Source organism: Coloeus monedula (genome assembly GCF_965178545.1).
Source record: "Coloeus monedula genome assembly, chromosome: 2".
NCBI lineage: Eukaryota > Metazoa > Chordata > Aves > Passeriformes > Corvidae > Coloeus > Coloeus monedula.
Genome location: NC_138782.1, coordinates 1,563,539 through 1,589,270, shown reverse-complemented (window position 1 = coordinate 1,589,270; position 25,732 = coordinate 1,563,539). Strand labels below are relative to the sequence as shown.

General features: G+C 51.4%; 1 protein-coding gene across 1 annotated transcript; it reads left to right on the top strand.

The window, feature by feature from the left end:
* Window positions 1-3,034: 3,034 nt before the first annotated feature.
* ZC3H6 (zinc finger CCCH-type containing 6) lies at window positions 3,035-16,544 on the top strand. The gene is made up of 12 exons (XM_082276866.1): window positions 3,035-3,736; window positions 7,491-7,671; window positions 7,957-8,082; window positions 8,629-8,884; window positions 9,101-9,222; window positions 9,315-9,431; window positions 10,390-10,503; window positions 11,026-11,133; window positions 11,619-11,872; window positions 12,332-12,834; window positions 13,233-13,472; window positions 14,301-16,544. The coding sequence occupies exons 1-12, from the start codon at window positions 3,645-3,647 to the stop codon at window positions 15,800-15,802; spliced, it is 3,615 nt and encodes a 1,204-aa protein (XP_082132992.1). The 5' UTR covers window positions 3,035-3,644; the 3' UTR covers window positions 15,803-16,544.
* The last annotated feature ends 9,188 nt before the right edge of the window (window positions 16,545-25,732 follow it).

Below are 25,732 nucleotides of genomic sequence, written 5' to 3'. Positions count from 1 at the left end.
TTCTTCCCGTGTGGATTTACACCTGCCGAGGTAGATTTACACCACCCAGTGAGGTGGAACGGCAGCAGGAAGCCCCGTGCTCACCCCTAGCTCCAGAGGGACAATGTCCTACCACAGCGGATGGAAACCACAGCCCTGATTCCCCTTGAATTCCCGTTTTTCCCTTTTGGAAGCAGTGAAGCCGAGCATGCAGGAGGAGGGAGGCTCATGGCCTTCCCTGCGCTCCTCCCTTGCTTGCCCGGAGTCCTGCTCCCTAAAAATACACTTCCACTTCCTTTTGGATGCTGAGAATCCCCCAGCAGCCCGTGGGGATTGAGGTCTGGTGCTTTAATTCCTTGGGATTGATCAGGGCTGGAAAACTCCATGAACATCCCCCTGGGTGCCCTCCTTGGCAAGCAGGGCAAAGGAGGAATCCCAGGGCTATCCCTGCTCCTTAAACCCCCATGGATCCTCCTCGCAACGGAGCTTCAGCTGCATGTGGAGGTGGGAATATTCCCTGCTCCATCAGTCAGAGCCTCCATCCCAGCGTAGGAATGCTGGGAAGAGCTGGGATTCAGCTTTTCCCAGGGGGATGCACCCTCCTGCTTGTGCATGTTCTGCTGGATTTAGTACAATTAAAGGATGACGTAAAGAATGTCACCGGAGTGAAGCACGTACGTGGGGATGTGGGGAATGCTCATCTGGAGCAGTGCAAGGGGAATTGGGATCTGGGAGGGCAAGAACCTGCTATCCATGGTTCTATTTTCTGCTTTATGTTGTTTGGGAAGGGGCTCATTCCCACTGGAGCATCCTCATCCCTGAGCATTCTCAGCCTGGAGCATCCTTTCCCCCAGGAATCCTCATCCCTGAGCATCCTTTCCCCTGGGAATCCTCACCCCCTGGCATCCTGCTGAGCTGCACCCACTAAAACCATTCCCACTCCTTGCCCAAGGGAAAGAGACTTCCCAAGATGGATCTGTCTCCTCTGGGGGATCGAGCCCCTGGATTTTTGGGGGGTATGGGAGCTTGGGAAGGGGTTGGATCTCTCTGGCAGAACAAGGAGGGACATTCAGGGCTGCTGTCGGCAGATGGAGGATGTTTGGATTGGCGGCAGCTCTGGCTGGACACGGAGCCGGGCAGGGAAATGTATCCCAGGGCTGTGCTGGGGGAGGGAAGGGAAAACTCCAGAATGCTTCAAAAATACCCCTAAAAATTAGAAGAAAATGTTTTTCTGGACCATGGCTGCTCCTCTCCTTCTTTTCTCCCTCTCCTCCCTCTCCCTTCTCCCGTTCCTTGGCACTTCCCAGCCTGGCTCCAACAGGCCATGACCCAGTTTTGGGATGATAACAAAATCTGGGAGCCGAAAAGCAGGAATCTGGGAGAGGACAAGCTCCTGACAGGGCAGAATAGTTTCCATCTGCTGCTTTCTCCGGATAACGCAGCTGGAGACGGGCGCCTGGACCGCGCTCCGGAGGCTTTTCCTTGCAGCACGATCCCAAACTGACAACACTTTCCTAATTCCCGAGGCCAGGGTGAGCTGGTTTCTCCCTTCCAGCCCTGGAAAAGTTTAAGTTCGGTTCTTTGCCTTTCTCAACCTCTGGCTGCCATTCCAGTTGACTAAAGGAGACTTTTTCCCTTCCCAGAGCGGCCGCTCCGGCATCTTTCAGACTTCCCGAGGCTGGGATTTGCAGACAGAGGCTCCTCTGGTCTTGAAACACAATTTTTATTTGGGATAATAATATTTGGGTGCTTAAAAAATAGCTGGAATGCTTCTGCTTCCGTTTGGTGGGCACAGCTGGCCCCAGATGTGCTGTACCAAAATCCCCATTTCTCACCCCTGAACATTTAACCAAAAATTTAGGATTCGTCCTTTTATTCCAGACTTGGAATCCTTTTTTTCCTTGCCTATGGCCTGGGGAGATGATGCTGAGTCCTGTGGGCATCAACTCCAGGGCTCCATCTGTGCTGATGGGGCTAATTAGTCCTAATTAGCCCCAGTGATGCTCCCCATCCACCACCACCCTGTCCCTGGAGCTTATTCAGTCCCGGAGCTGTAGGAATGCTGTTTTCCAGCCTTTTCCTTGGATTTACCTCATTTCCCTGAGGGTCCGGACCTTTGGTCCTGCTTGCCCTACTCAGGTGTGTGAGGCCCAAGGGAGATGGTTCTTCCTTTAAGGATCTGAGGCTCCTCCCACTGGGCATCCCATGGGAATGCATGAGAGTGTTCGGCCTTGTTTTTATGAATTTTATTCTTTCCTTGGATTGCTAGCACTGGAAAAAGCGGAGCCCCGTGTCCTGAAAAGCCCTGTGAGGCAGGGAGGCAGCCTGGAAAAGGAGAAAATGTAACTTTTCCCGGGAACGTTTAATTAAACGTCATTGAGGCGACTCCCGACAGACGCGTCCTCCCTTCGCCCACCACATTTTTATTACATGACTGTCGTTGAACCACTTTATCCCGGTTTTTGTCACGCCCTGACCCCGACAGCGACTCCAGGAACCGCTTCTGTCTCGCCCCGGGGACACAAACTCTCGCTTTAATTACGAGCGTCACTAATTAATGGCGCAAGGGCCGGTTCCCCTCACACACACACACACCCGCCGCCAGGGGGCGCTGCCCACAGTGCGTGAGGGGTGGGGGGGCGGCCATGACGCAGTGGCGGGAGGGGGGGCCCGTTCCCGCTCCCGGTGCCCGTCCCGGTTCCCGCCAGGCGGAAGCCACCGCCCTTTTCCCCCTTCCCCTCCCTTTCCCTCCTTTTTCCCCCCTTTTCCCCCACCATTCCCGGGGGGACGCCGCCGTCACGTGACGGGCGCGGGGCACGTGACGCCGCGCGCCGCGAGGCCCCGCCCCCTTCGCGCGCGCACGGCGGCGGCGGCGGCCGAGAGGAGCGGAGGAGGGCGGGGCCGTCGCGTGACGTCACGGCGAGCTTGGCGGGCGTGGCGAGGAGCCAATGAGCGGGCGAGACGCCGCGGCCGCGGCCAATGGCGGCGCGCGGCGGGCGGGCCCAGGGCGGCGGCGGAGGAGGAGGAGGAGGAGGAGGAGCGCGGCGGGCGGCGGCGGCGTGAGGGGACGCGGCGCCATCGCGGCCCCGGCGGGCGCGGAAGACACTGTGGCGGCGGCGGCGGCGTGTGCGGGCCGCGGGCGCTGAGCGAGCGTGTGCGGGCAAAGCGCCGGGGGCCGCTGCCGCCGCTGCTGCCGCCGCTGCCGCCGTTCTCCTCCTCCTCCCTCAGCCGCCGCCGCCATTTTGTGCGAGTGCCTCGCGCGGGCGCCATGTTTGTAAGGAAGAATTAGGGCCGCCATCTCCGGCCAGCAGCACCTCCCTCCCCCCGTGTGTGTGTCCTCCCGCTCTCCTGTGCCCCGGGGCTGCCGCTCGAGCCGCCGCCGCCGCCACCGCCTCCCCGCAGCGCCCGCGCGGGGCGGCCGGGCCCGGGCGCTGAGTGCCCGTTAGTGTCTCACTAAGTAACCGTGAGTGCAAACCTTCATCATCTCTCCTCACTGAGGGGCCCGGCCCTCCTCCTCCTCCTCACCGAGCCGCCCCCAGCGCGGCCGTGCGCGCCGCCGCCGCCGCCGCCTCCTCCCGCCGCTCCGCACCGCGGGCAGCGGCGGGGCCCTGCCTTCCTCCACCTCCCTCCTCCTCCTCCTCCTCACCACACCACAGCCAGGCACAATGGCCTTTGAAAGCCTGTTCTCCAAACCCCCAAACCCAGTTCTTGACCCAAACATGCCCGACTCTGACAGGCAACATGCAGGGGACGAAAGGTCGAGTAACATTCTTCTCTCTCTCCGCTTCTCATAATGGTGGTACTTAGTGGGGTGATGCTGGTAATGATGATGATGATGCTGATGATGATGATGCTCTGTTAATGTGCCTGAGGGGGTTAACGATGTTTTTGGGGGGCAGGTCACCTTCAGACTGGAGAGGGGTGGTGGTGGTGGGGAATGCAAGGAGGGGAGGGGGGGTGTCACTGCATTAAAAGTGCATTTTTTTAGCAAGGTTTTAATTTTTCCTTTTGGAATGCATGCGTTTTTACATCTTCATTGATTTATTCTGGCTGGGAAGGGGGGCTGTTTGCCATTCTTTCCATAAATTGTACTTTCCAGGGGGTGTCTGTTGAATGTCACCATTGTTCTCTGTCTCAGGCAGGAAAGGGTGCTCCGAGTTGGGCGGGTTTTTTATTTTTGGCTGTTTTTGTTGATACCACAATCTCTCACTAGAGCCATATTTAACGTCATTTTCTTGCCAGATTCCACCTTACACATTTAACTGGATCTTTTTTATGCAGATTAAGGGCTGACTGACGTTATCTTTGCCACCTCTCAATCCCCATGCGCAGAAACCCAGAGTCCTGTTCCTGGTGAAAGGACCTCTGTTCCTCCCTCCCTCCTTCCCTCCCTCCTTTTCTCTCCTGCAGCTGCTGGAAATTCAAATCCTTTCTCCAGGCAGCCCTGGCCTTCCTAACTAGTTCCAAAAATACTGTGCCAGGGTGGCAGTTACCAGTGCTTGAGCCTACATCTACCCTGAGCATTCCTGACACAGCTGCAGGAGTTAAAAACGCCGGGGTATTGGGACCCCCAGAGCTTGGCCTCCCCCCACATAGCTCCACAACCCTTTGTGGTACTTCAGAGGACCGGAAAACACTGGGAAAAAAAACCAAATGAACAGACAAAAAAAAAAAAAAAAAAAAAAGGCTTGTGGGTAAATGCAAAACTGTTGCCTCGATGGAGAAAGAGTCCCAAGGTCTGTGGTACAAATTGGGAAGTGGTCCCAAAATGTTCCTGGGATTTAGTGCAAGGGTCAGGGCAGAGCCCAGAGCTGCTGGTTCTTGTTTTCCCCTTTCTGCTTATCCTTGGGAAATGCTCCTGGGATTTAGTGCAAGGGCCAGGGCAGAGCCCAGAGCTGCTGGGGCTTGTTTTCCACTTCCTGGTTGTCCTTGAGAAGTGATCCCTAAAATGGGCCTGGGGTTTAGTGCAAGTTCAAGGCAGAGCCCAGAGCTGCTGGTTCTTGTTTTCCCCTTCCTGCATGTCCTTGGGAAAGGGTGGAAGTTGTGTCATGCTCTGTTTTCCAAGCCGAGTGCACACCAGGAATCCGCTGGGATCTCTGGAGCTGGGGCAGAGCTGTGCCTGTGGAGTTCCTGGAATCAGGCTGTGGCTTTTCACTGTTCCAGGGATTGAAAATATCTGGAGTTTTCAAATCCTTGAGGACAAGCCTGAGTGACTCTGGGCTGTGCTGGGAGCAGAGTTTTTCCAGCTTGGAGTTCTCATCCTCTCACCAGCTGTTCCCACCAGTACAACCAGTTGTGACACTGGTAATTGTGACATAGAGCCAATAAGTGCCACCTAACAACCTAATTAGTTTTAATTTGATGTTGCTTTATAATGTTTTAATTTATGAGGTGAAGAGCAACAATAAACATAACCTGGGAGATCATAATTTGTATTTTTTATAAAACTTTAGCTTCGTAAAATAAATGATTTCCCTTCAAAAAAGGCCCAACTCCCAAGTTTTTGTGTTACATCAGGTTGTGCAAATGTAGGACCAGTAAAACCAGTTCACTGCAGGGAATACCCATACTGGGAACCTCTCGATTCCCAATCAATTTGTGCAGCAGGAATTCTGCTAATAGTTTGGTTTGAGCTGATCTGTTGAATTATAAAGAAACTCCTTAGTAGAAAATAATTAAAAAATCCCTGTCTGGCCACACTTAGAATATTCTAAGTTGGAAGGTTGTTTTACTCCTGGTTTATCCAAAGTCTTTGATTTTTAGGTGGTTGTGAGCAGTAGAAAACAGCAAAAAGCCCTCTCTGTTCACACTTTGAATATTCCAAGTTGGAAGGTTGTTTTAATCCAGTTTTCTCAAGCCTGGAATGTTTTTAATTCTTTAATTAGTTTTAGTTAATTCCTGTTGTTGACATTATTTTGGTGGTGAAGGGTCTGAGCCTTCCAACACAGGGGTCCTGGAAAGATTTTTCCTGCAAGGATTTAGTGAGGATTTCTTGGTTCTGTGTGGGTAAATCCATGGCAGGGTAAGGAAAAAGTTGGAGGCAAATTTATTTACACACAAATCAGTGCCAGATTTCCCAGAAAATAGCTTGGAATTAATTTACTTTCACTTTTTACTGCTCTCAGCCACCCCTCTGCTTTTATTTGATTTTCCCAGTGAAATTCCTCTATTATTTGGAGTTATTTTCCTTATTAATTCCTAATTTCTATAGCAGCACCGTAGTGTCAAAATTTGGGGGAATTTTAGCCCTCAGGGAATTTTAACCTAAAGTAAAATTACTTTTAAGTGAAATGATGGGGAGTGAAAATTTAAAGGCTTCAATAATGTTTGAAGGTAAAGATTCCCAGAATATTTCCGAAAATGCATCCTGGGTTTGGATCTCGGACTTAAGGAGCTTCCGTAGTAAATCTTCTTTGGGCATAAGGAATTCTATTTTTAAGGATGACCTGAAACAAGGTCAAGGAAGGGGAGCTAAAATCCAGGTTTGAAGGGTAGAAATGAAATTACAATACCAGGATTTGGGGTTTTTGATTTTCCCTTCCCAAATATCTGTGGAACTGCCCAGTGATTTCATCAGGTTGCTTTTCCCTGGAAGACCATTTGGCTTCTGTGCCTTTCCGATCCATTTGGGAGACGCTCTAGGAATGCACTCAGACAGTGGGAATGTTTTCTGGGATTGTTTTCACATATCTTATCGGGCTCCAAGTATCTGGAGGTTGTGGAAGAGGGAGGGAGCTCGGGAAAGGGGGAGCTTCTGCTCTCCCTTCCTGGTGCACAGCTCCAGTTTGGGATTTAAGTAGGACTAAAAGCAGCTAAACCAGAAGAGAATTCCTGCCTTGGAACTCCTTGAAAAATAACTTATTTTCCAAGAAATGGTGCATTTTTGACCATTATGTTTTTAATCCATATTTATCCAGTTGTTGGGTTTTTTCTTCTTTTTCCTTTTCCCCCCCTTTTTTTACATTCTTGAAGCTCAGTGCTTGGAAAATGCCGGGATGCTGTGGAAAGAATTTAGGGATTAGAGGACTTCTGTAATCTTCCCTCTGCCATGCAATCCAAGGGGCTGTATTACTGAGATTGGTTTACCTGGAAAGTTATTCCAGTCCTGGATGCATCCCAGAAGTGGGAATCCATGAGTGTAATTCCCAGAGGAACTGGGACATGGGAACAGAGCTTTGTTCCAAGGAGCATTTTCAGTAGGTGTTTTATGGAAGAGGATATTTTAATTGATCCTTGAGGGAATGAGTTTAACTGATGTTGTCAAAACATAATTGGCTTTTTGGGATAGCTGCAGGTGTTTCAGGAATATTAATGGTCCAGATTTTTTGCATGAATGTAATTCCAAGAAATTCCAGGTCCTAGAGCAGTCGTGTCTTCTCCCTGGCATATCCAACTATCCCAAAAATCACAGCTTGGGGTTGCTTCGGACTTCTTAACTGCTTTTTTCCCAGTGACAGGTGAGCTGGATAATAACATGGAATTTTATTGGTTTCCTGGTTTTCCTCTTCCAGGGAAGATGGAGAGCTGGAAGATGGGGAAATAGATGATGCAGCCTATGAGGATGTGAAGGAACATGGCTCAAAAGGGGAGGATAAACAGAAAAATGAGAAAGGCCACCGGAAATCCCGGAAAAAACGCAAAAAAGAGAAGGAAAAGAAAAAATCCAAAAGGAGAAGACGGGACAAGCATAAGGTTAGGAAAACCCCCAAGATTTTGGAAGTGCTGATTTGATTCATGGGTGTCCAGGACAAGAATCCAGGGGACTGGAGAAGGAACTAAAATGGTTTTATTACCATTAAGACTTAAACCCGTCTTAAATGTTCAAAGTTAAGCCCAGGTCATGGAAGCTGAACCTGGGGGATTTGAGAGTTTTTAGGATAGGAAGCACAATGTAAATGTATCACTTTTGTGTTCATTGTATTTATGGAAAGAAGATGATTCCCTCAAAATTCCCAGCTTTTTTGTTCTGTTTTCCAGCATAACTCCCCTTCCAGCGATGACAGTTCCGACTACAGCCATGACTCCGACATGGAGCGCACGGAAAGGCCCCACAAGAAAAGCAGCAGCTCTTCCTACAGGGATTATGATTCCTCCTTCAGTCAGGTGGGAATTTTTGAAGCTCATTCCTGAGGTCTTTATTGAGGTGACATTCCAAAAATACAAATATAAGCAGTGTGGTTTTGGAAGTTTGGCTTGATCCCAGTGCCCGTTCTCCCAGATTTCTGGAAGCACATCCAGTTCTCATTTCCCTGAGGAGATTCCCAGATGTAAAGCAGGATCTGTGGTAGAATATAAGCCTGATACCAATTTTTCTTCCATCAGGCAACAGGAATTAAGGAATCTTTATTATTAAGGAATCTTCTTATTGCCTGCACTGGATTTAGGCTGGACTCAGAGGAAAGAACTCTTGAAAAGCCACTTTTCAATATCTAAAGTTGATTCTGCTTTTTGGGAGCTCAGTTTTCCTGATTTTCCCAGCCTGTGAACTAAAACTATTAGTTCTTCCTGAATAACTGTTTTTTCCCTGTATTATTGATGCTTTTTTGGGCAAATCTGGTAATAGTAAAACAGCCCCAAAAATGGATCAGTTTGGAGGGGTGGGGTTTGGAAATCCGGAATTGCTTCCTAATGCAGTGCCTTTCCTTACAGCATGGACATGTGTCAGGGAATTACATGAGTTCCCAGAAAATGCAGCATAAAAAAAATGTCAAAAGTAAGGAATATGACGACTACAGTCATTACAGTGATGAAAACTTCGGGAATTACAACGAGGAGGAAAAGGATGAGGATTTTGCTGACCAGCTCAAACAGTACAGACAAGCTAAAGAGACTTCCAGTGGGGATTTGGGACCTCCATTCCCAAAGGAACCAGTGAAGAAGCAGGGGATGAAAGGGATCCAGAAAGGTAAGGGAAGTTTTGGTGGCATTTTGGGATGAAGACTTGGATGAGGGAAGCAGCCAGGGATGGTTTTCCTGGAATACTTGGGCTGGTTAGAAATAACACTCCCAACAGCAAAAGGGAGGGATTTAATTCATTCCATTTGTCTCTCTTTGATGCCATGAGAGAATCATATTCCCTTAATTTCTGTGATCCTTTAAAGAGGTCATCCCTGTTTTCCAGGCATTTCCCAACGAGGGAACAACTACAACATTGGAAGAGGGCGTGGAATGCAAAAGAAACTGAAGCGCAAAGATCGCGGGAGGGGCAGAGGTGGCAATAAAGGATCCGATGGCTTCCATGAGGTACCTGCAATTCCAGTCCTTATTCCCAATGTCTGGATCAGCGGTGCTCCAAGCAGGAGCTGATAAAATGTGGATTTTTTTTTTTTCCCCAGGATGGCAAACCAGTGAAGAAATGGGTTAATATGAGCCAGGAGTTCATCAACCAGCACACAGTGGAGCACAAGGGCAAACAGATCTGTAAATATTTCCTCGAAGGGAGGTGCATTAAGGTAAATTTAATTCTTTTTAAAATTACTTTTTAGCTGATTTAAAGCAAACTTGGGTGTTGAAACTCAATGTTTTGATTTCTGATGTGCTGAGGATTTCTAGATAGAATTATTTATGAAAAACATCCCCTTCTGTTACACATCTGCATTAAATTATATTAAAAATCTATATTTTTATTAATATATTCAATAAAAACATCCTAAACTTACCCTGAGAATGATAATGTATCAAAGACATCAAATCCCATGAGTCTGGAATCTCTAAATAGGCAACAATTCCTGAATATATTAAATTATTTCCTGCTAGTTTGGGAGCTTTGAAGGAATTGCTTTGCGGTGCTAAACTCTAAACAGTGGGATTGTTAGAAAACAATTTAACCATTGAATGCTTCCCACTTCCATTTGGTTCCTTGGGATTTAGAGGTGGAATTTTCTGTTTCTTTCCCAAATGGTGGAAATAAAAATGAAAATGATTGGAAATGTTGTGTTTCTTGCTGCATTTAAATCTCTTTGGCTCAGATGAGTATTTGCTGCCACCTTCAGTTGTAGAAGGGACTGAAAGAGCACTTGCTGTCTTTTCCAGGAAAATCAATCCTAAATAAGTACCCAAACCCCCTATCCAGTAAAATAATCCTAAAGAATAACAGAATATATGAAAATAATTCAGTAAAATATTATTTCAGTGCCTTTTTCATGCAAATCCCCAGGTAGAGGCAGAGAACAGGGATTGTTTTCTGTCACCGCTCCACATATTCCTTTGAATTCCAACCCAGGAATTTTCTCTATGTCCAGACCTCTTCTATTCACAGTTTTTATTGCTTATAATGGAATGTAATGTTAGTAAAGATGAAAAATTTAAATTCAGCTGAGGAGGATGTTCTTCTACTACAGAATGAAATTACTTAGCATTTCAGATGGATAATGGTTTTTCCTTGTTTTTTTTTTTTCAATTTATTTATAGGGAGAACAGTGTAAATTTGATCATGATGCAGAGATTGAAAAGAAAAAGGAAATCTGCAAGTTTTACATCCAGGGTTACTGCACCAAAGGAGAGAACTGCATTTATTTGCACAATATCCTTGAAAAATACTTCTAAATTTCACTGAAATTTTAATTTCTATTATCTTATTTCTGTTTCTTTTGATAGAAATTATTTTTAAAGGTGACTGTTTTCTATGAGACTCTACCACTGTGTAGATTAATTACAAGATTATTCTTTTTCTCAAACGCTTCAGAGGAAAAAATAAATATAAAATTACAGATTTGTAACATTTTCAAAAATAAAAATCCCAAGAATTTTAGATGCATTTGCGCACACTTTTAAACCTCTGATCTGTTCCTCTTTGTCATTATTTTGGTGTTTTCCTCTGGAACTGAGACCTTCCCCTTTTTAATCACAATTGGAAAAATTAAATCCAAAGTGCTCAGAAATACAATTTTTAGGAGAATTTTAAATGGAGGTAAGAGGTAAGTTGGTTATTAGTTCCCAAAATTCCTACCATAAAGATGAATTCCTGGTGAAGCATTGAGGGATAGATCCCAGCTGGATTTTATAACCTTCCCAAACTGTTAGGAATCCTTAATTCCTTCCTCACATGAATTCCCCTGCAAGTTCTACCACACAGGAGCAAAGTGTTATCAAGGAGATAAATGCAAATTCTCTCACGCTCCCCTGACTGCGGAAACCAAGGAGCTGCTGGATAAGGTGAGTGATCCAGATACCGGGAATATTGGGATTGCTGCACTCGGAGTGGGGAAGGGATGCAGGAGCATTTCCCATGTGCTCTGGGAAATCCTGAGCTTTGCTTTATGTGAGGTATTTGTGTTGCTCTCCAGCCACTGCCCACCATGCCTTAACAGAAAAGGGGTGTGAATCCCACGCTAAAAACATGAGGAATCTTGGAATAACTCCTTCCACTCCTGTTTGAAGGAAGCGGACTGGTGGGAAATTGTTCCTTCCTGAAACAGAGAAGGATTTTTCTGGCTGGGATTTGGTGTCCTGGAAAATAACCCCCAAAAATGGGTTTAGAATCCTCTGAGCTGGATGTCAATGTCCAGCAGTATTGTAGCAGGTATCGGGAAAGTTGTTTATTTAAATAGGGAAATGATATTTCAATAAAAGGCACAAGACGAAATCGATCTGGAATACTGGAAAATTGATGGAGTGTCTGCCACATGGCTTTGTTCCAGGTTTTGAATAACGAGGAGGAACCCCAAAATGAAGATGAGAAGGAGCTGGAGGAACTCCGGAAGCGGGGCATTGTTCCTCTTCCCAAACCCCCCCCGGGGGTCGGACTCCTGCCAACCCCACCGGAGCAATATCCCTTCTCCGAGTCCGACATGGAAAATTACCAAGATCCTTCAGGAGATTATAAGAAAATCCCATCTCTTTTTGAAATCGTCGTGAAGCCCACTGTGGATTTGGCACACAAAATTGGGAAGAAGTAAGTGTTGGAATTCTGGGGAGAACTCTCCTGGATATTTACCATTTAATCTTTAATCATTGTCCCTGTCAGGATTCTGGGATAAGTTAAGAATCTGCCAGATACTTGATACCAGAATTATTTCATGTTTTCCATAGAAAGCAACTTAGGCCTGACCTTCCAGAAGTTGGCTCTTGGTTTGGCATCTCCATCTGCAGATGGAACAATTCATTCCCTGCTCCAGTCTTTTTGTAGTTGGCTTTTTCTTGGGCAAAACTGATGGAGATGAGCAAATACTGGAAAAAATGTGTTTCTGGCCAAGTTAAGGAATGTGGAATGGATGTAGTTGGAAAATAATGCTCCTTTGGGAATTTTATCCAATGTCAGGTCAAAGAAGAGTGGGAGGGGGAGGAGAGGGCCAACTGTTGGTGTTTGTACGTAGGTCCCAAATTTGATTCCTTGATTTTCTTCTGCCTCCAGGCCGCCGACCTTCTATAACAGCGCGTCGCCCCCGCGGCCGCCGTTCCAGGGCAACGACCCCCATTCCCAGCACATGTACAATCCAGGCTCAAGTCCAGGGCCGGGTCCCGGCATGTCCCAAGGACACAACGGGCCCCCGATGCACCCCGGTTCTCCTGGGCACCATCCCTGTGGAGGCCCTCCGGGGCCGGGAATGCCGCAGAGCCCCCCCATGCAGGGCGTTCCCCCGGGATACATGGGCCCGCAGAACCAGACTGGAATGCCCATGCAGGGGCAGCAGGGTGGGCCACCCCTCACCCCACCCGGGATGGGAGGATCCTACAATTCCCCCGGAGTGCAGGGACACATGGTGAACATGCCACGGGACAATCACTGTCCCCCGGGGCCGCAGTACCAGCAGATGCCCGGGGAGTACGAGCCCATGCAGAACCCGGCCGACTTCTACGACAACTATTATTCCCACCAAGCTGTCCACAACTTCCAGCCAGCCAATAATTCCGGAGGTAAGGATGTCTGCTGGATGAATTTTGGATAGAAACTTCCTGGAATATCTTCAGCGTTCCGGCTTTTTCAGCTGATGCTGCTCAGTTTTGTTGTATAAGTCACGTTTTGCTCGAGGTTGAGGTGGGATATTGGGAAGAAATCCTTCCCTGTGAGGGTGAGGAGGCCCTGGCAGAGTTTTCCCAGAGAAGCTGTGGCTGCCCCATCCCTGGAAATGTCCAAGGCCAGGTTGAATGTGGCTTGGAACAACCTGGGATAGTGGAAGGTGTCCCTCCCCATGGCAGGGGGTGGACTTGGATGGGCTTCAAGCTCCTTTCCAACCCAACCCATTCCATGATTCCATGTTTATAGCTGTCAGCGTTTCTCTAGGATAACTGCTAACTGGAGTTTTGTCCTGTAGATGGAGCATGGCACGGAGAGTTTACGGATCACCAGGCTCACCTCATGGCTCCGGAGTCGCATCCGGGTGGGAGCGAGTCGGACTGCATGGGTGGCCACATGGGCCACAACCAGGGCATCAACGTGCCCGATTTCCTGCCGGCCATGCAGAAGGCCCTGTACGTGAGGCTCAGCCAGAAGCACCAACGCGATGGAGACTCTGCCAGCAGCCAGGGCCAGAGGGCCATGAGCAAAGATGAAGGTGAGCAGGATTTGGTTGGAATTTTCATCGTGCTTTTATGGCCACGGTCAGCAAATCCGCTGACGTTGACGCGCGTCGTGTCACATTCACCGGTATTGGGAGTGTCCAAGCAGCAGCTCAGTGCTGCCACCTCTTCTTGCCAGCTTGTTCTCAGTGTAGGCTCAGTCCATCCTAGCTCCAGTGAGTAATTTTTGGATCTAGTTGCACTTTTGAAAGGTTCTCTGGTTGATAATGACTTCGGAAAATCCCTTGTTGGACCAGAAGGGTTGTTTCTCACAGCCAGGACTGGAAGTGCATCCTAGATCCTGTTGTTTGATTGCACCTCTAGAGCAGTATTTTTCCCTCTCTCATATCCTTTAAAACAAAACTCTTGATTTCTTCCCTTCCTGAATCTTGACCTTTCCTGCAAACCTGGGGATTTGGATTAAATAAGGCAGCAAATTCATAGTTTACCTGGATTAAAGACCACTGCAAGGGGCCATTTTACTTTTCCTTCTCCAATCAAGACTCAGATTTTAGATACGGTTTTTTTACTAATGCTGATAAGGATTGTTTGAAAGCAGGTTATTTTCCCAAATTAATATTGATGAGTACGGAGAGACTCCCAAGCTCTGCTGCATTCCATCTCCACTACCTCCAGGTTTTTTTTTGTTCTGGCAGTTCTTTGATTAAATGGATTTTTGTCATTTGAGGTTATGATTTTTATGATTTAATAGCAGATCTTTTCAGTTTGACTTTACTGGGAAGTTCCCTGTTACGGAGTGTTGGATTCTCTAAGGATTATTTGCTGGAATAATCTAAATTTTGTGGCATTTCTTTGATTTTTAGATGACAATGTCAACTGGTATTCCAGTAGTGAGGAGGAAGAGGGGAGCAGTGTTAAATCAATCCTCAAAACCTTAAAGAAACAAAGCGAAAACTTTAGGAATCGGCAACAACATTCCACGGAGCAGCACATGCTTGGCATGCCCACGGATCCGAGGCTGGCCAAAGACAAAGGCGTGGGGCCTCAGGCTGCTGACCCGAGACTCCGGGCCTCTCCCAGGCCCAATCCCAGGAAGCCTTCGGAGTCGGCGTCCCTGGATCCCCGGCTGGCCCGCGATCCCCGGATGCACAAGGTCAGCGAGGGCGGCCATCCCGGCTCCTCCCTGGCCGGGGCCAAGCTGGATTTGCACCACGCCCACGCCGGAGTGAAGGTCAAGCAGAAAGGGCTGGATGACGACGAGGAGGACTCGGAGAGGGAGCTGAGGGAACGAGCGTTCCTCATTCCCTTGGAACCTCTGCCGGGCGTCACGTTACGGGATCCGCGCTCCCAGCTGCGGCAGTTCAGCCACATTAAGATGGATGTGACCCTGATGAAACCCAACTTTGCCAAGCACATCGTGTGGGCCCCTGAGGACTTGCTCCCAATCCCTCTGCCCAAACCCGACCCCGTCTCTTCCATCAATTTACCTCTCCCTCCGCTCATTGCCGACCAGAGACTGAATAAACTGCGGAATTTGAAGAACGATCCGCATCCCAACGCGATGCCAGCTGATCCCCGGCTCGCTGCCAAGGCCAAAAACAGCCTTGCGGGCCGGGGTGGCTACTTGGATCCATCCACAGATTCCCATGCCAGTAGCTCCAGCAAACTGGGGGATCCTCGCTTGCAAAAGAACGTCGATCCCAGACTCCACAGACTGTCGAGTGCAGACACTCACCACGGAGTCGGGAAGGATTCCCACCCTGCCAAGTTTGACCCCCGCCTCGCCAGAGCTGCTGCCAGCTCATCCCAGCCCTCGGAAGCCGCGACTCCGAAATCCGACCCCGATGCTCTGCCTCCGTATGCGCCCAAATTATCGTCCAGCGGCGTTAGGCTGGGAACTCCCGGCTCCATCCTGAGCGGGATCAGTTTGTACGATCCCAGGGATCACAGCTCGTCCTCGGACACGGCTCCGGCCAGTTCGGGAGAGAACGGAGAGAACCAGAAAAAAAGTATTTTGAAAAATTCCAGTAAAAACGAGCCGAGTCTCACGGAAGATGCATCCCAGCAGAAGGCTGCCTCCAACACGGAAAAACCCACGGAAGGATCAGCAGAAGCTGCTTCAGACAAAGCAAACAGCACCAGTAAATCTCAGGCTAAGCACTCCAGCGCTGCTCCTGCCGTCCATAATCTCCCGATCCAGGCTCTGTCGGGGTTAATCCGGCCGCAGTACAGCGACCCCAGGCAGGTGAGGCAGCCCGGACAGGTAACGCAGGCCCCGGAGAGCGATCCCAACGGGGAGTCAGATGATAAATCCTTAAAAGATGTTTTCAAGACTTTCGATCCAACCGCTTCCCCGTTTTGTTAGCAGATGGCTTTGGAGTCTTTTTACCGTTGTGGATATTGCAGTTCTCTGCTGTTTTGTACCTGGGTTACCTCTTTTGGCTTTATTTATTTTTAAATTATAATTCCCACCACTTTTCAGCTGCTAATCTCCAAACCACACGCAGTTCTCCAGTACGCTCGAGTGTTTGCAAAGCTGTGGTATTTTCTAGAAAATCCTTCTTTCCAATTTCAGGGAGACTAATAATTGACCTGTAGAAAGGAAACCAATCCCCCCGGATCGTGTTAGAGCTGAGAAAAGCACTTTCATTGTAAATAAGTCATGGAAAATTCCCAGAGCTGTATATGTGTGAGCTGCCTCTTTCCCAACCACCACTTAGATCCGATTGCCACATTTGTATAGATCCAAGCAATATTATGTACATGAATTCCCGGGAGAGATGCCATTCCAGGACTGCCAAACCCCTGAACTGATGGAAAACCCCACGGAAATGAATTCAAAGGAAAGCGTCGCTCCTCCTTTTCCAATGAGTTGATGTAAGACACGGACAGTTTTTATTCCTGCAGTCAATATTAGTGTAAAAGAGACTATATCACATATTGAGGATGGAAAATGTCATATCTTTTAAAAGTATTTTATTCTATGCTGTACATAGAAGAAATTGTGAAGTACATAACTAGCAAAAGCAACTGTTCAAAGTGGAGAAAACTACGTTGTCTAATACGAGAAAAATAAAAGGTTTTTATTTAATTTTTTTCCACACCTACACGATTGGGATTTAGTGCTCCGAGTTCCATTGTGGTGTTCATGTATTTCAACGTATTTTTGTATTCAGCTGCTTAATTTGTATTGCTTTTTTTGTATGGCTGTAACTGCAGTACTTGTATTCATGGTGTCTCGACGACATTTTTAACAAAACAATTAAAAAGGGTACAGTTAATCCTGGTGATGACTCCGTGTGCGTACGGTGGCAGCTGGGATGAGGGGGACTAAAGCCGGGCTTCTTTGGGATGGTGTGTAGGATTTGAATGTAATCCCCTACCTAGTCCTGAGGTTTCTTGGAGACAGTCGCCATTTTCCATCGCAGAACATCCTGCATGTCTTGAATTCCCAAGGTTTTGTGTGGGAGAGCACAGGTGTCCTCCAAACCTCTTGTCCTGCCTTTGGGGCTGCTTTTTCTCCAGAGGAAACGTGGAGAGCTGCCTTTCCGTGAAAACGTGCCGGCTGCTCAATCAACCGTCTGCTTCCCACCCCTTTGGAATGCTTCTCTGCTTTAAGTCTTTTCCTTGGTGGGCCTTTTCTTCTTGGTTTCTGTCTCTTGGCCAAGTATGGTCATGGACCTTTTCCTCTTGTTTGTTGGCCAGGTGGTGCTTCCACTGGGGCCGCAGTGTTTATCCCACATTCTGAGGTTTTGCCTTGCATGGATGAGCCGAGGGAGGGAAGCTGGTGATTCCTGCACGGCAGAGGAGGCATCTCCGAAGGCAATCACGCTTTCAATTTGCCTTCCTGATTTCCCAGAGCATGAATTCTTTTAATTTTATGATTTTTTTTTTGAGCAGGAAAAGTAGAGAGTAGACGTGGAACTGGGTTGTTATTTTGAGCTAATCCATTAGTCCTTTATTAGTTCATTGTTTCTTTGTCTTCTCACTGGTGTGGCTGGTCAAGGTTTTCCTCAAAAAACCAAGCCAGCAGGGAAAAACAGTGTGGAAATATAGGACGTGGATACAAAGGCCTGTGAGTCCTCACAGCCTGTTGTCTCCATGTGTAATTCATTCCTTCCTTCCTGCTGCCTGCTTTATCCATTGCAGATTGCTTCCCAGAGTCTCCGCTGTGCCTGCTGCTGCTTTTCCTCGGAACACAGAGGAGATTCCTTGCTAGCACGCAAGTAATGGAATTCCTGGATGGGGAAGGTGGTAGGGATTCAGGTGGGAACACCAAGGTGGGCTGGAATGGGCTGCAGCCACCATGGCTGCACCATCCACCATGTGGTGTTGGATTGTGTATTCCACAGGGGAGGCTCCTTTCCACCTCTCCTGCAGAATTCCAGCATGGAGCAGCATCAAGCAACTTGTGACCCTGAGGCTGGGAAGGATGGATGTGGAGAGCCAAGATACAGGAGCAGCAGTGCCACCAGTCTGGGATACTCTGGAAGCTGTGAGGTGGGTGATCGTGGGGATTGAATGTTCACTCTGGATAGGAGAGAATCCTAGGGCTGAGTGGGATTTTGGGAAGAAATCATCCTTTTGGGAAGGATCAGGGGCAGCAGGTGAGACAAAATGCTCCCCACTGCTGTATCCCTGGATATGTGAAGGAGGAAAGGTTGGAAGGCTGCAGAAAGCCTGAGCACCTCTGGATCACAGAATCCTGGAATAGTTTGGGTGGGAAGGGACGTTAAACTCATCCCATTCTGTGGGCAGGGACACCTCCCACTGGATCAGGATGCTCCGAGCCCCATCCATCCCATCTCACCACCTAGGGGTAAAACACTCACCAGAAGATTCCTGGCCTCCCCATGGAGCCTGTTCCAGGATTTTCCTGCCACGATGAAGAACTCCCAGCATGAATCCTTCACACTGCAAAATACTCCTCCTCTGCTGCCAACGCCATCGGGACAAGGCACCCCTCTCTGGATTTACAGGTGTCTGTCCATAACTGTGTGTCCTTTCCTAGGATTGGGATGCTTTGGGATATTCCTGCTCTGAGAGGGTTGTTCTTGCACCAGAGACATCAGGGTGGGCTCAGCCTTTGCCCCCCGAGTTTTCCGGAGCCCTAATTCATCCCGGTCGGAATTTAAAGCCTCCTTGGCTCTGTGCTGTGTCAGGTTTTTCCTCCACTGCTGGCAGAAAGCAGCAACTTCTTCTTCTTCAGGGTCAACTGAGGCTTGTCCCAAACCCTGTTGGACAAAGGAATTGCTTTAATACCTCCCTGTGCGTCCTAAATTATGGAAAAGTCTGGATGTGCCGATGTGTGCGTGATCCACGCGGCATCGCTACCTCTTAACGCTTCAAAATGCTTAAAATGATTCAAAATGCTTCAAAAGCTTCTTGCAGGGAGAGGGAAGGAAAGGAGGGGGCAGTTGGTTGATAAGCAGGGAATTTTCCAAAGGGAAATTTCCAGGTCATAAAGGACTTGGGAATTTAGAGAGTCAAAATTAATTAATTAATGAATCCAGGCTGGCATCAGCAAAGTGAAAAATGGACAAATAGAGGGAGTTTTAAGTTTAATTAAGCACAGGAAGAGCTTTGTCACCCTTGGGGCTGATTGTGGGATTCTAAAAAGCCTTCAAAAAGAGATGCTGATCCCAGGAAAAGCAGTAGGATTATAGAGGAGGATGGGATTCAGGTGGGAACGCTGCCTCAGGGAGAGGCTGGTGGTGGTTGCACTCGTTTTCCAGTTGTTTTCAGGAAAAATCTGCTCCCACAGACTTTACAGTCGGATCAGGTGGCTGTTGATGGCAGCTGCATGGGAAACTGGGGAATTTGGCTTTTGGGAATAAAGGGGATAGCATGGACTAATTCCAAATACAGGTGCTCTATGATCCAAAAATTAAGTGGGAAATGGACCAGGTAAAGGTGACTTCAGGGATAGAGTCAATGCCTGGGTGGGCTTTGGAGACGAGACAGAAAGGCACAAAATAAAAACATTCCAGGAGGAATGTTTGCTCCAGCTAGAGTCCCACAGCAGCCAGATCCCAGCTCCCATGGAAAGATCTGGATGAGGAGCTCCCACAGCATGGAATTGCTGCCATCAGCCTTCACCCTTCCCTGTGAGGGTGGGGAGGCTCTGGCACAGAGAAGCTGTGGCTGCCCGATCCCTGGAAGCGTTCAAAGCCAGGTTGGATGGGCCTTGGAGCAACCCTTCCCACCCAAATAATTCCGGGACTGATTCCACGATGGACTCACTTTGACGCACGCCGCCTCGGCCGCCCTCAGGACGTGCTGCACTGCTCGGATGAGGTTCTGCACGTTGCTCAGCAGCAGCTCAGAGGAGGCCTTGCTCTCCCCAGTCACTGCTTTCACCCTTCAAAGACAGTCCAAAGGATTTTATTGGAAGGACATTGGACATCCCAACAGCATTGTTATTCCAAACCCAGCTTGTCCCATGTGTCATTGGAACAGCAAAATCCAGGGAGGGGAGGGAGGCCCCCAAATTGTTCCTCAACTCTTGGACAGCACCCCCCCTCCCCTAGGACCTCTGGTGACCACCACCCCCATTCCTTGGAGAAGGGATCCCTCTTGGATGACCTTGGGAGAGGCGATCCCAGCTGCTGGCAGCTCACCTGGCCACGATGCCGAGCTGGCTGCTGACGGATTGGGTGTGCTCGGCAGCACGGAGCAACTCCATGGAGCATCTCCGATCCAGGCAGTGCTTGGCGAGGATGTTCCCAAACTTAACAACCACCTGCCCGTCGGCAGCCATCTGCCTGGCACAGGCAACAAACTGCTCCTTGCTCTGGAACAGGATAAAAGTCAGTGGGATTGGGGAGAGAAGGAAAAAAAGCTTTTCCTCCAGGACAGGGAGGGTCCAGGAGGCTCAGATACATCCTGAGGAGAGGACAGGACATCCAACCAGGAGGAAGGATTTTGCAGTATTGTGCATAAACAGAATTGGTGCCACTCTCCCAGGAGCTGGGTGACACAGGGATTTGGGATGGAGCTGCCACGGTCCTAAGGGAAAACAGAAGGGGTGAAACGCTGCCTACCGCAATGGGGCCCTTCCTCCGCAGGAACTGAGCCATGTGGAGCATCCTCGTGGCCATGTCCTGGGTGACCTGGGACACCTTGCTGGGGCCACCCTGCCGCGTGTCACAGTTCCCTCTCTCCTGCTTTGCAGGGGAGATGCTGGAAGGGCCATCCCGGTGCTGTCGGGACAATAACGGAGCACATTCCAAGCCTGGAACGTGTGGACGCAGCGATGCCGAGTGGTCTCCTCCACCTGGGTGTTTCTGAAGGAGATGCTGGTGAGTAAAGTTGGTGGGAGAGCTGCCCACTCCCTGCTGGGTCCACTCCACCTTCCCACCAGCCCTTCTCCCTAAATCCAAAGCCCTTGGAGCCACCTCCAAATGGGAATAGGGTGTCCTGCAAGCTGACGGTTTGCAATTAATTCTCAGCGCAATTAGAGCTCTAAAGCACTTTGCTGAGGGACCTGGGTCTGTGCCAAAGCCTTTCCCAGCTCCTGACACCCATGGGAATGGAGTTGCTGGTATTCCCAGAGGGAATGTGTGGAGGTGAGGGAGGGTGCAACAGCCCCCCCGCCTCCGAAATGGCAGATTGGGATGCATGCAGGAGAGCCTGGTCGATCGGATATCCAGGAATCCAGGGCTGCCAGCAACCTGAGCTGCCCGAGTGGCCCAGGGTCAGCCTGCTGACCTCCAGAGGCCCTGCCAGCATCCCTCACATTCCTGCTCCGTGCTGGGAGCAGCAGGAATAACGGACAGCCCTGATCAGCACCCTGCCAGGGAAAAGAGCTCCCGTACCAGCTCACCCACTTCCCGCACGGCTCCGCTCGCTTCTCCGCTCCTGCGTGGATGAATTCCCGCTGCCTCAGTGGGCTCTGGGGCTGGGGAGAGCCCGGCTGTGCCGTTGGGTGATCCTGGGAAGCGCTCCCGCTGCAGGCATTCTGTGAGGCGCCGCAGGATGTCCCTGTCCATTCCCTGGATAAGCCGGAGCTGCGTGACAAGGTAGTGTGCCTTGGCTGACCAGTACCACACCACCGTGTCCAGCCGGGGATCCCCCGTGTCCTGGCAGGGATTCCCAGTGTCCTGGTGGCTCCAGAAGTGCCGCTGGCTGCTTCCCACCACATCAGCCGTGAGGAGCAGGAGGTGGTCAGCCACGGACAGCAGGTCGGGCTGCGGTGGAAGTTGAGCCCCGGCCTCTGGAGCATCCTGGAGGGTGTTCCTGACCCACTGGACATCAGCCATGAGCCGAGTGGCCTTTTCCTCAAAGGCCTCTTTGCTCCTCTCTCTCTCCTCTTGGGAGAGGGTGGACAGGGATGCTCCAACCACATCTTGGATGAGCTGCAGCTGTTCCATGTTGACCCTTTCCATGTGGAGCAACAGTGCCTTGGCCCTGAGGGCCACATCCCTGCGCAGGAGCTCGAAGCGGATGGCCAAGCTGGCAGCAGGCAGCGTGGAGAGCAGGAGGGTGTTGGACACATCCAGCAGTGCTTCCATGAGCACCTGGATCTCCTCCCGGAGCGCCAGGATTTCTCTGGCACCGCGGTCTCCAGGGCAGGATAAGTAGGAAAGCCGGGCGGCCTCCTGCAGCCTCAGGGAATTCTCAGCCATGGCAGCCAGAAGGCTCCGTGGGCCAACCTTGTTCCTCACGGCTCTGCTCAGCTCCCTCAGGAACAGGACATCCCTGCCCACAAACTGATCCACGGCATCCAGCAGGACACACATGCCAACGGCCCACCGGACTCCGTGCAGCTCCAGGGTGGCCTTTTCCATCCCACAGGATTCCCTGAAGGATGCTGCCTGCTCCAGGAAGACTTTGGTGTTCAGCTGAGCACAGGAGAACTTGTCTTGGAGCTGCAGAAAGCTCTCCTGGACATCGGAGGGACTGGGATTTTCCTTACTGCAGGCCATGCTTGCAATGTCTCCTGCCAGCTGCACTGCACCCGCTAAACCCAGCATGGTCTCATCCAAAGCCTGCTTCCCTCTTGGAAAGTCACCCGACAGGATAAACCCAAGCACTTGCTGGGCCAGACCATTCCAATAGCCCGCCACAGCTGCCAGGCACTCCCGAGTCTGGCGGATCCTTCCCGAGAGCCTGAGTGCCATTTGGAGAAGGCTGCCTGGAGCCGGGGGCTGCCTGGGGGCCGTTTCCATGGCCAGGCTGACGATCCGTGGGGTCAGTGCTGTGATATCCCGGTGCTGCTCCAGCACCTGGAGCTGGGGGGGCTCGGCCACGGGCAGCGCCTCCCGTGCTGCTTCCACACAGCCATCGGCGAGCTCCAGCAGGACGGAGCAAGCAGCACGGACAGTGTCCATGTCACCGGCTCGGGATGCTCCCAGGAGAGCTGCGATGACAGGGTGTGGATCCAGGTGTGATGGGTGACTTTGGATGCCTCCTTGGAACGCTGCCTCATCCGTACTGGTTCGTATGCCAGTGTAGGATGGGCTGAGCTCCAGCCCCTTTTCTGCCTTGGAGCTCCTCACTTGCTCCCGGAGCGGGCTGAGGATCTCCGGGTGGTTGGACCCATCCAGCCCGGCTTGGACACGGAGAGCGGAGTCCATCAGGGAGCTCGCTGCCTGGGAAAAGGCATCCTGGCTTTGCAGGCAGGAAAACCTTCCTGGAAGGAGGGCCGTGACTGCTCCCAGCTCCAGGATGGACTTGGCCAATCGCTCCACCCACACCAGCAAACCATTCCTGAAGATGGGATCCGTGGCCCTGTCCACGTGCCGGGTGGTGGCTCCAAGCACCCAGCGGGCCCAGCCTGTGAGGCGAGCAGCGTGCCAGGAGAATCCCTCGGGATCCCGGCATTCCAGCGCCGCTGTGCACCATTCCCTGTGCTTGGCCAGCTCCAGGATGGATAACTCAAGGAATTCCCCCATGCTGACAGTCTCCTCAAAGCAGCATAGGAGGCGGTCGGTGGCTCTGGCCCAGGCACAGCGCAGGGCCTGGAGCTGCTCCATGGCATTCCCGCTTGTTTCCATGAGCAGGGAAGGGAGGCTGGCCAGGAGGTTCCGTAGGTGCTCCACGCCCTCCCAGATTTCCCTGGCAGTTTGGGCCTTGGCGCACCTGGCCAGGACCAGATCGGCCGCTCGGAGCATCCGCTGGGCCTGGGCAAAGAAGGCAGCAATGAGGGGCTGGAGCTTCCTTAAAATCCCTCCTGGTCCTGCTGGAAAACATCCAGAACCAGCAAGGCTAAGGGCACCTTCAACCAGCTGCCTCAGTGGCTCCTTCTCCTGGAAGAATCCATCCAGGATTTGGCACAGCGTGGCCCTGAGCACTGCCCGCTCCAGGTTTTCCAGCTCGGCCCTCAGGCTGTGACATTCCCGCTCCAGTCCGTGTTCTCCCTGGATCGGTCCTGGCTGTTCCTCCCTCTGGCTCATGTGGCTGCAGATGCTCCTCCTCAGCTGCAGCAGGACCCAGCAGCGTTCCACCAGCTCCAGCTGCAGATCCAGCCTGGCTGACTCTGCCAGCAGCATTCCATGGAGGATGACCGCTTCCAGGTGGGAGCTGAACCCGCCCTCGGAGAGGCGCAGCGGGTCGGGGTGGGAGAGGAGAGCCTGGAGCCTGCTCACGTGCCGGGAGAAGATCCCGCTCCTGTCCCGTGGCTCCATGAGCAGGGAGAGGAGCTCCCCGATGGTCCTCTCCGTCAGCTGGAAAACAGAATCTTGGGAGAGGTCAGCTTGGCAATCCCTGGAAGGTGCCAGGGCGCTGTGCTTGGCTGTGCGGATGAGGGGGACACATTTGTGGAGCAGCTGCAGGGTCTGTGCCAGGCTCTTCCAGCCAGGACAGTCTCCGAGTTCCTGGAGGCGCTCTGCTGCCAGGCGGCTGAGCAGGAGCACGGCCTCGGAAAAGGCCTGGAATGCCGCCAGCAGCCCTGGAGCGTCCCGGGCATCCCGCAGCACTCTCAGGCATTCCAGGAGCCAGCTGGCAGCCCCAGTTATCCTCCTCATCCCTGCAGCCTCTTCCAGCTGAAGGATCTAACCGGGAAACAAGGCAGAAAAGGTCAGGAATTCCCATTCCCGTTTCATCCCTGGAGGGGGGAGGAGGGGGTGTGGTTTGCTCCATGGATCTGCTGGAGCTTCCCCCCCTCTCGTGTCCCTTCCCAGTGTCCCCCTCACCTTTGCTGTCTCCACCAGGACCCGCCTGGTGGCCGCTGCCAGGTGCTCCCGGTGCCGAGGGCTGTCGGGATGCTCCTGGAGCTGGAATGCTGCCAGCACCACGTCCCTCCCAGCCTGGACCAGGGATTCACCCACGGGACACACCTCCGTGCTCCCTTCCTGGCCGGAATCCTCGGACAGCCTGGAATGGAAGGACTGGGCTCAGCGCTCCTCTCTATTCCCCACTGCCACCTCTCCAGGAGGATGCAGGCTCCCTGCCACATTTTCCATCTCTTCCCAGCCCCCAAATCCAGCCGGGAGACTCCCAGCCACCTCACCTCCTTGCCAGAGCAGCGAGTTCTTCCATGGCTTTGGCTAATTCTTCCGCCTTTTCCCCCAGATTGGGAAAGGCCGGACAAATCCCATCTTCCCGTTCCAGGGCGAGGAGGAGGTGGCAGAGCTCCACAGCCATGGGGCAGAGAATTCCCTGGATAGCCTTGTTTTCTGTCGGAAGCCCCAGCTCAGAGAGAGGAAAAGGTTCCATGTTGTCCTGCCTGGAAAAGGGGGAAACCCCTGGGATTAATTGGGATCCAGTGTGGAACAGTTCCCGGTTTTCCCACCGAACTTGGATGGGGATGGCAGCTCCCGGCTTGGGAACTGCTCCCGGCTTTAGTTTCTCCCAGCCCTGAAACCGGGTCACTCACCTGGAATTCCTGCGACACCGCAGCCGGGATTTCCTTTCCCGGGGGATCGCAGGGTCTTCCCGGCACTGCGGAGCCGGCATTCCCTCCCAGGGAAGGATCCGGGACGGCGGAGCCGGGGGGATCGCGGCGTGTCCCTTCCCCGGTTCCCGCCGTTGCCGGGACGCCGTGCGGGACCTTCCCGCGGGAGCGACGCCGGGATGCGCCAGCGTCGCCATGGAGACAGCGGTCGCAGGGAAGTGACGTCAGCGCCGCGCGCCGGCCGCGGAGCACGCCGGGAGTTGTAGTCCGGCGGGTTGTTCAGGACTACGGAATTCCCTCGGCCCGGGTGCGCAGGGGAGGGATCAGGCAGGAATATCCCAGTTTTACCCGCACAGGGGCTCCCTCCTTCCAGGGGCGTTTCGGAACAACTCAAATGTGCGCTCAGGTAACGGGGGCAGGACACAGGTGTCCCTTCTTCTGACTGTCCTTAGTGTGGAA

Bases quoted from the DNA above. Each gene is read 5' to 3' on its own strand.
- ZC3H6 (XM_082276866.1), top strand. From the start codon at position 3,645: ATGGCCTTTGAAAGCCTGTTCTCCAAACCCCCAAACCCAGTTCTTGAC. The intron at 10,504-11,025 runs ATCCTTGAAAAA...CCTTCCTCACAT, and splicing joins ACTGCATTTATTTGCACAAT to GAATTCCCCTGCAAGTTCTA. The intron at 11,134-11,618 runs GTGAGTGATCCA...GCTTTGTTCCAG, and splicing joins CCAAGGAGCTGCTGGATAAG to GTTTTGAATAACGAGGAGGA.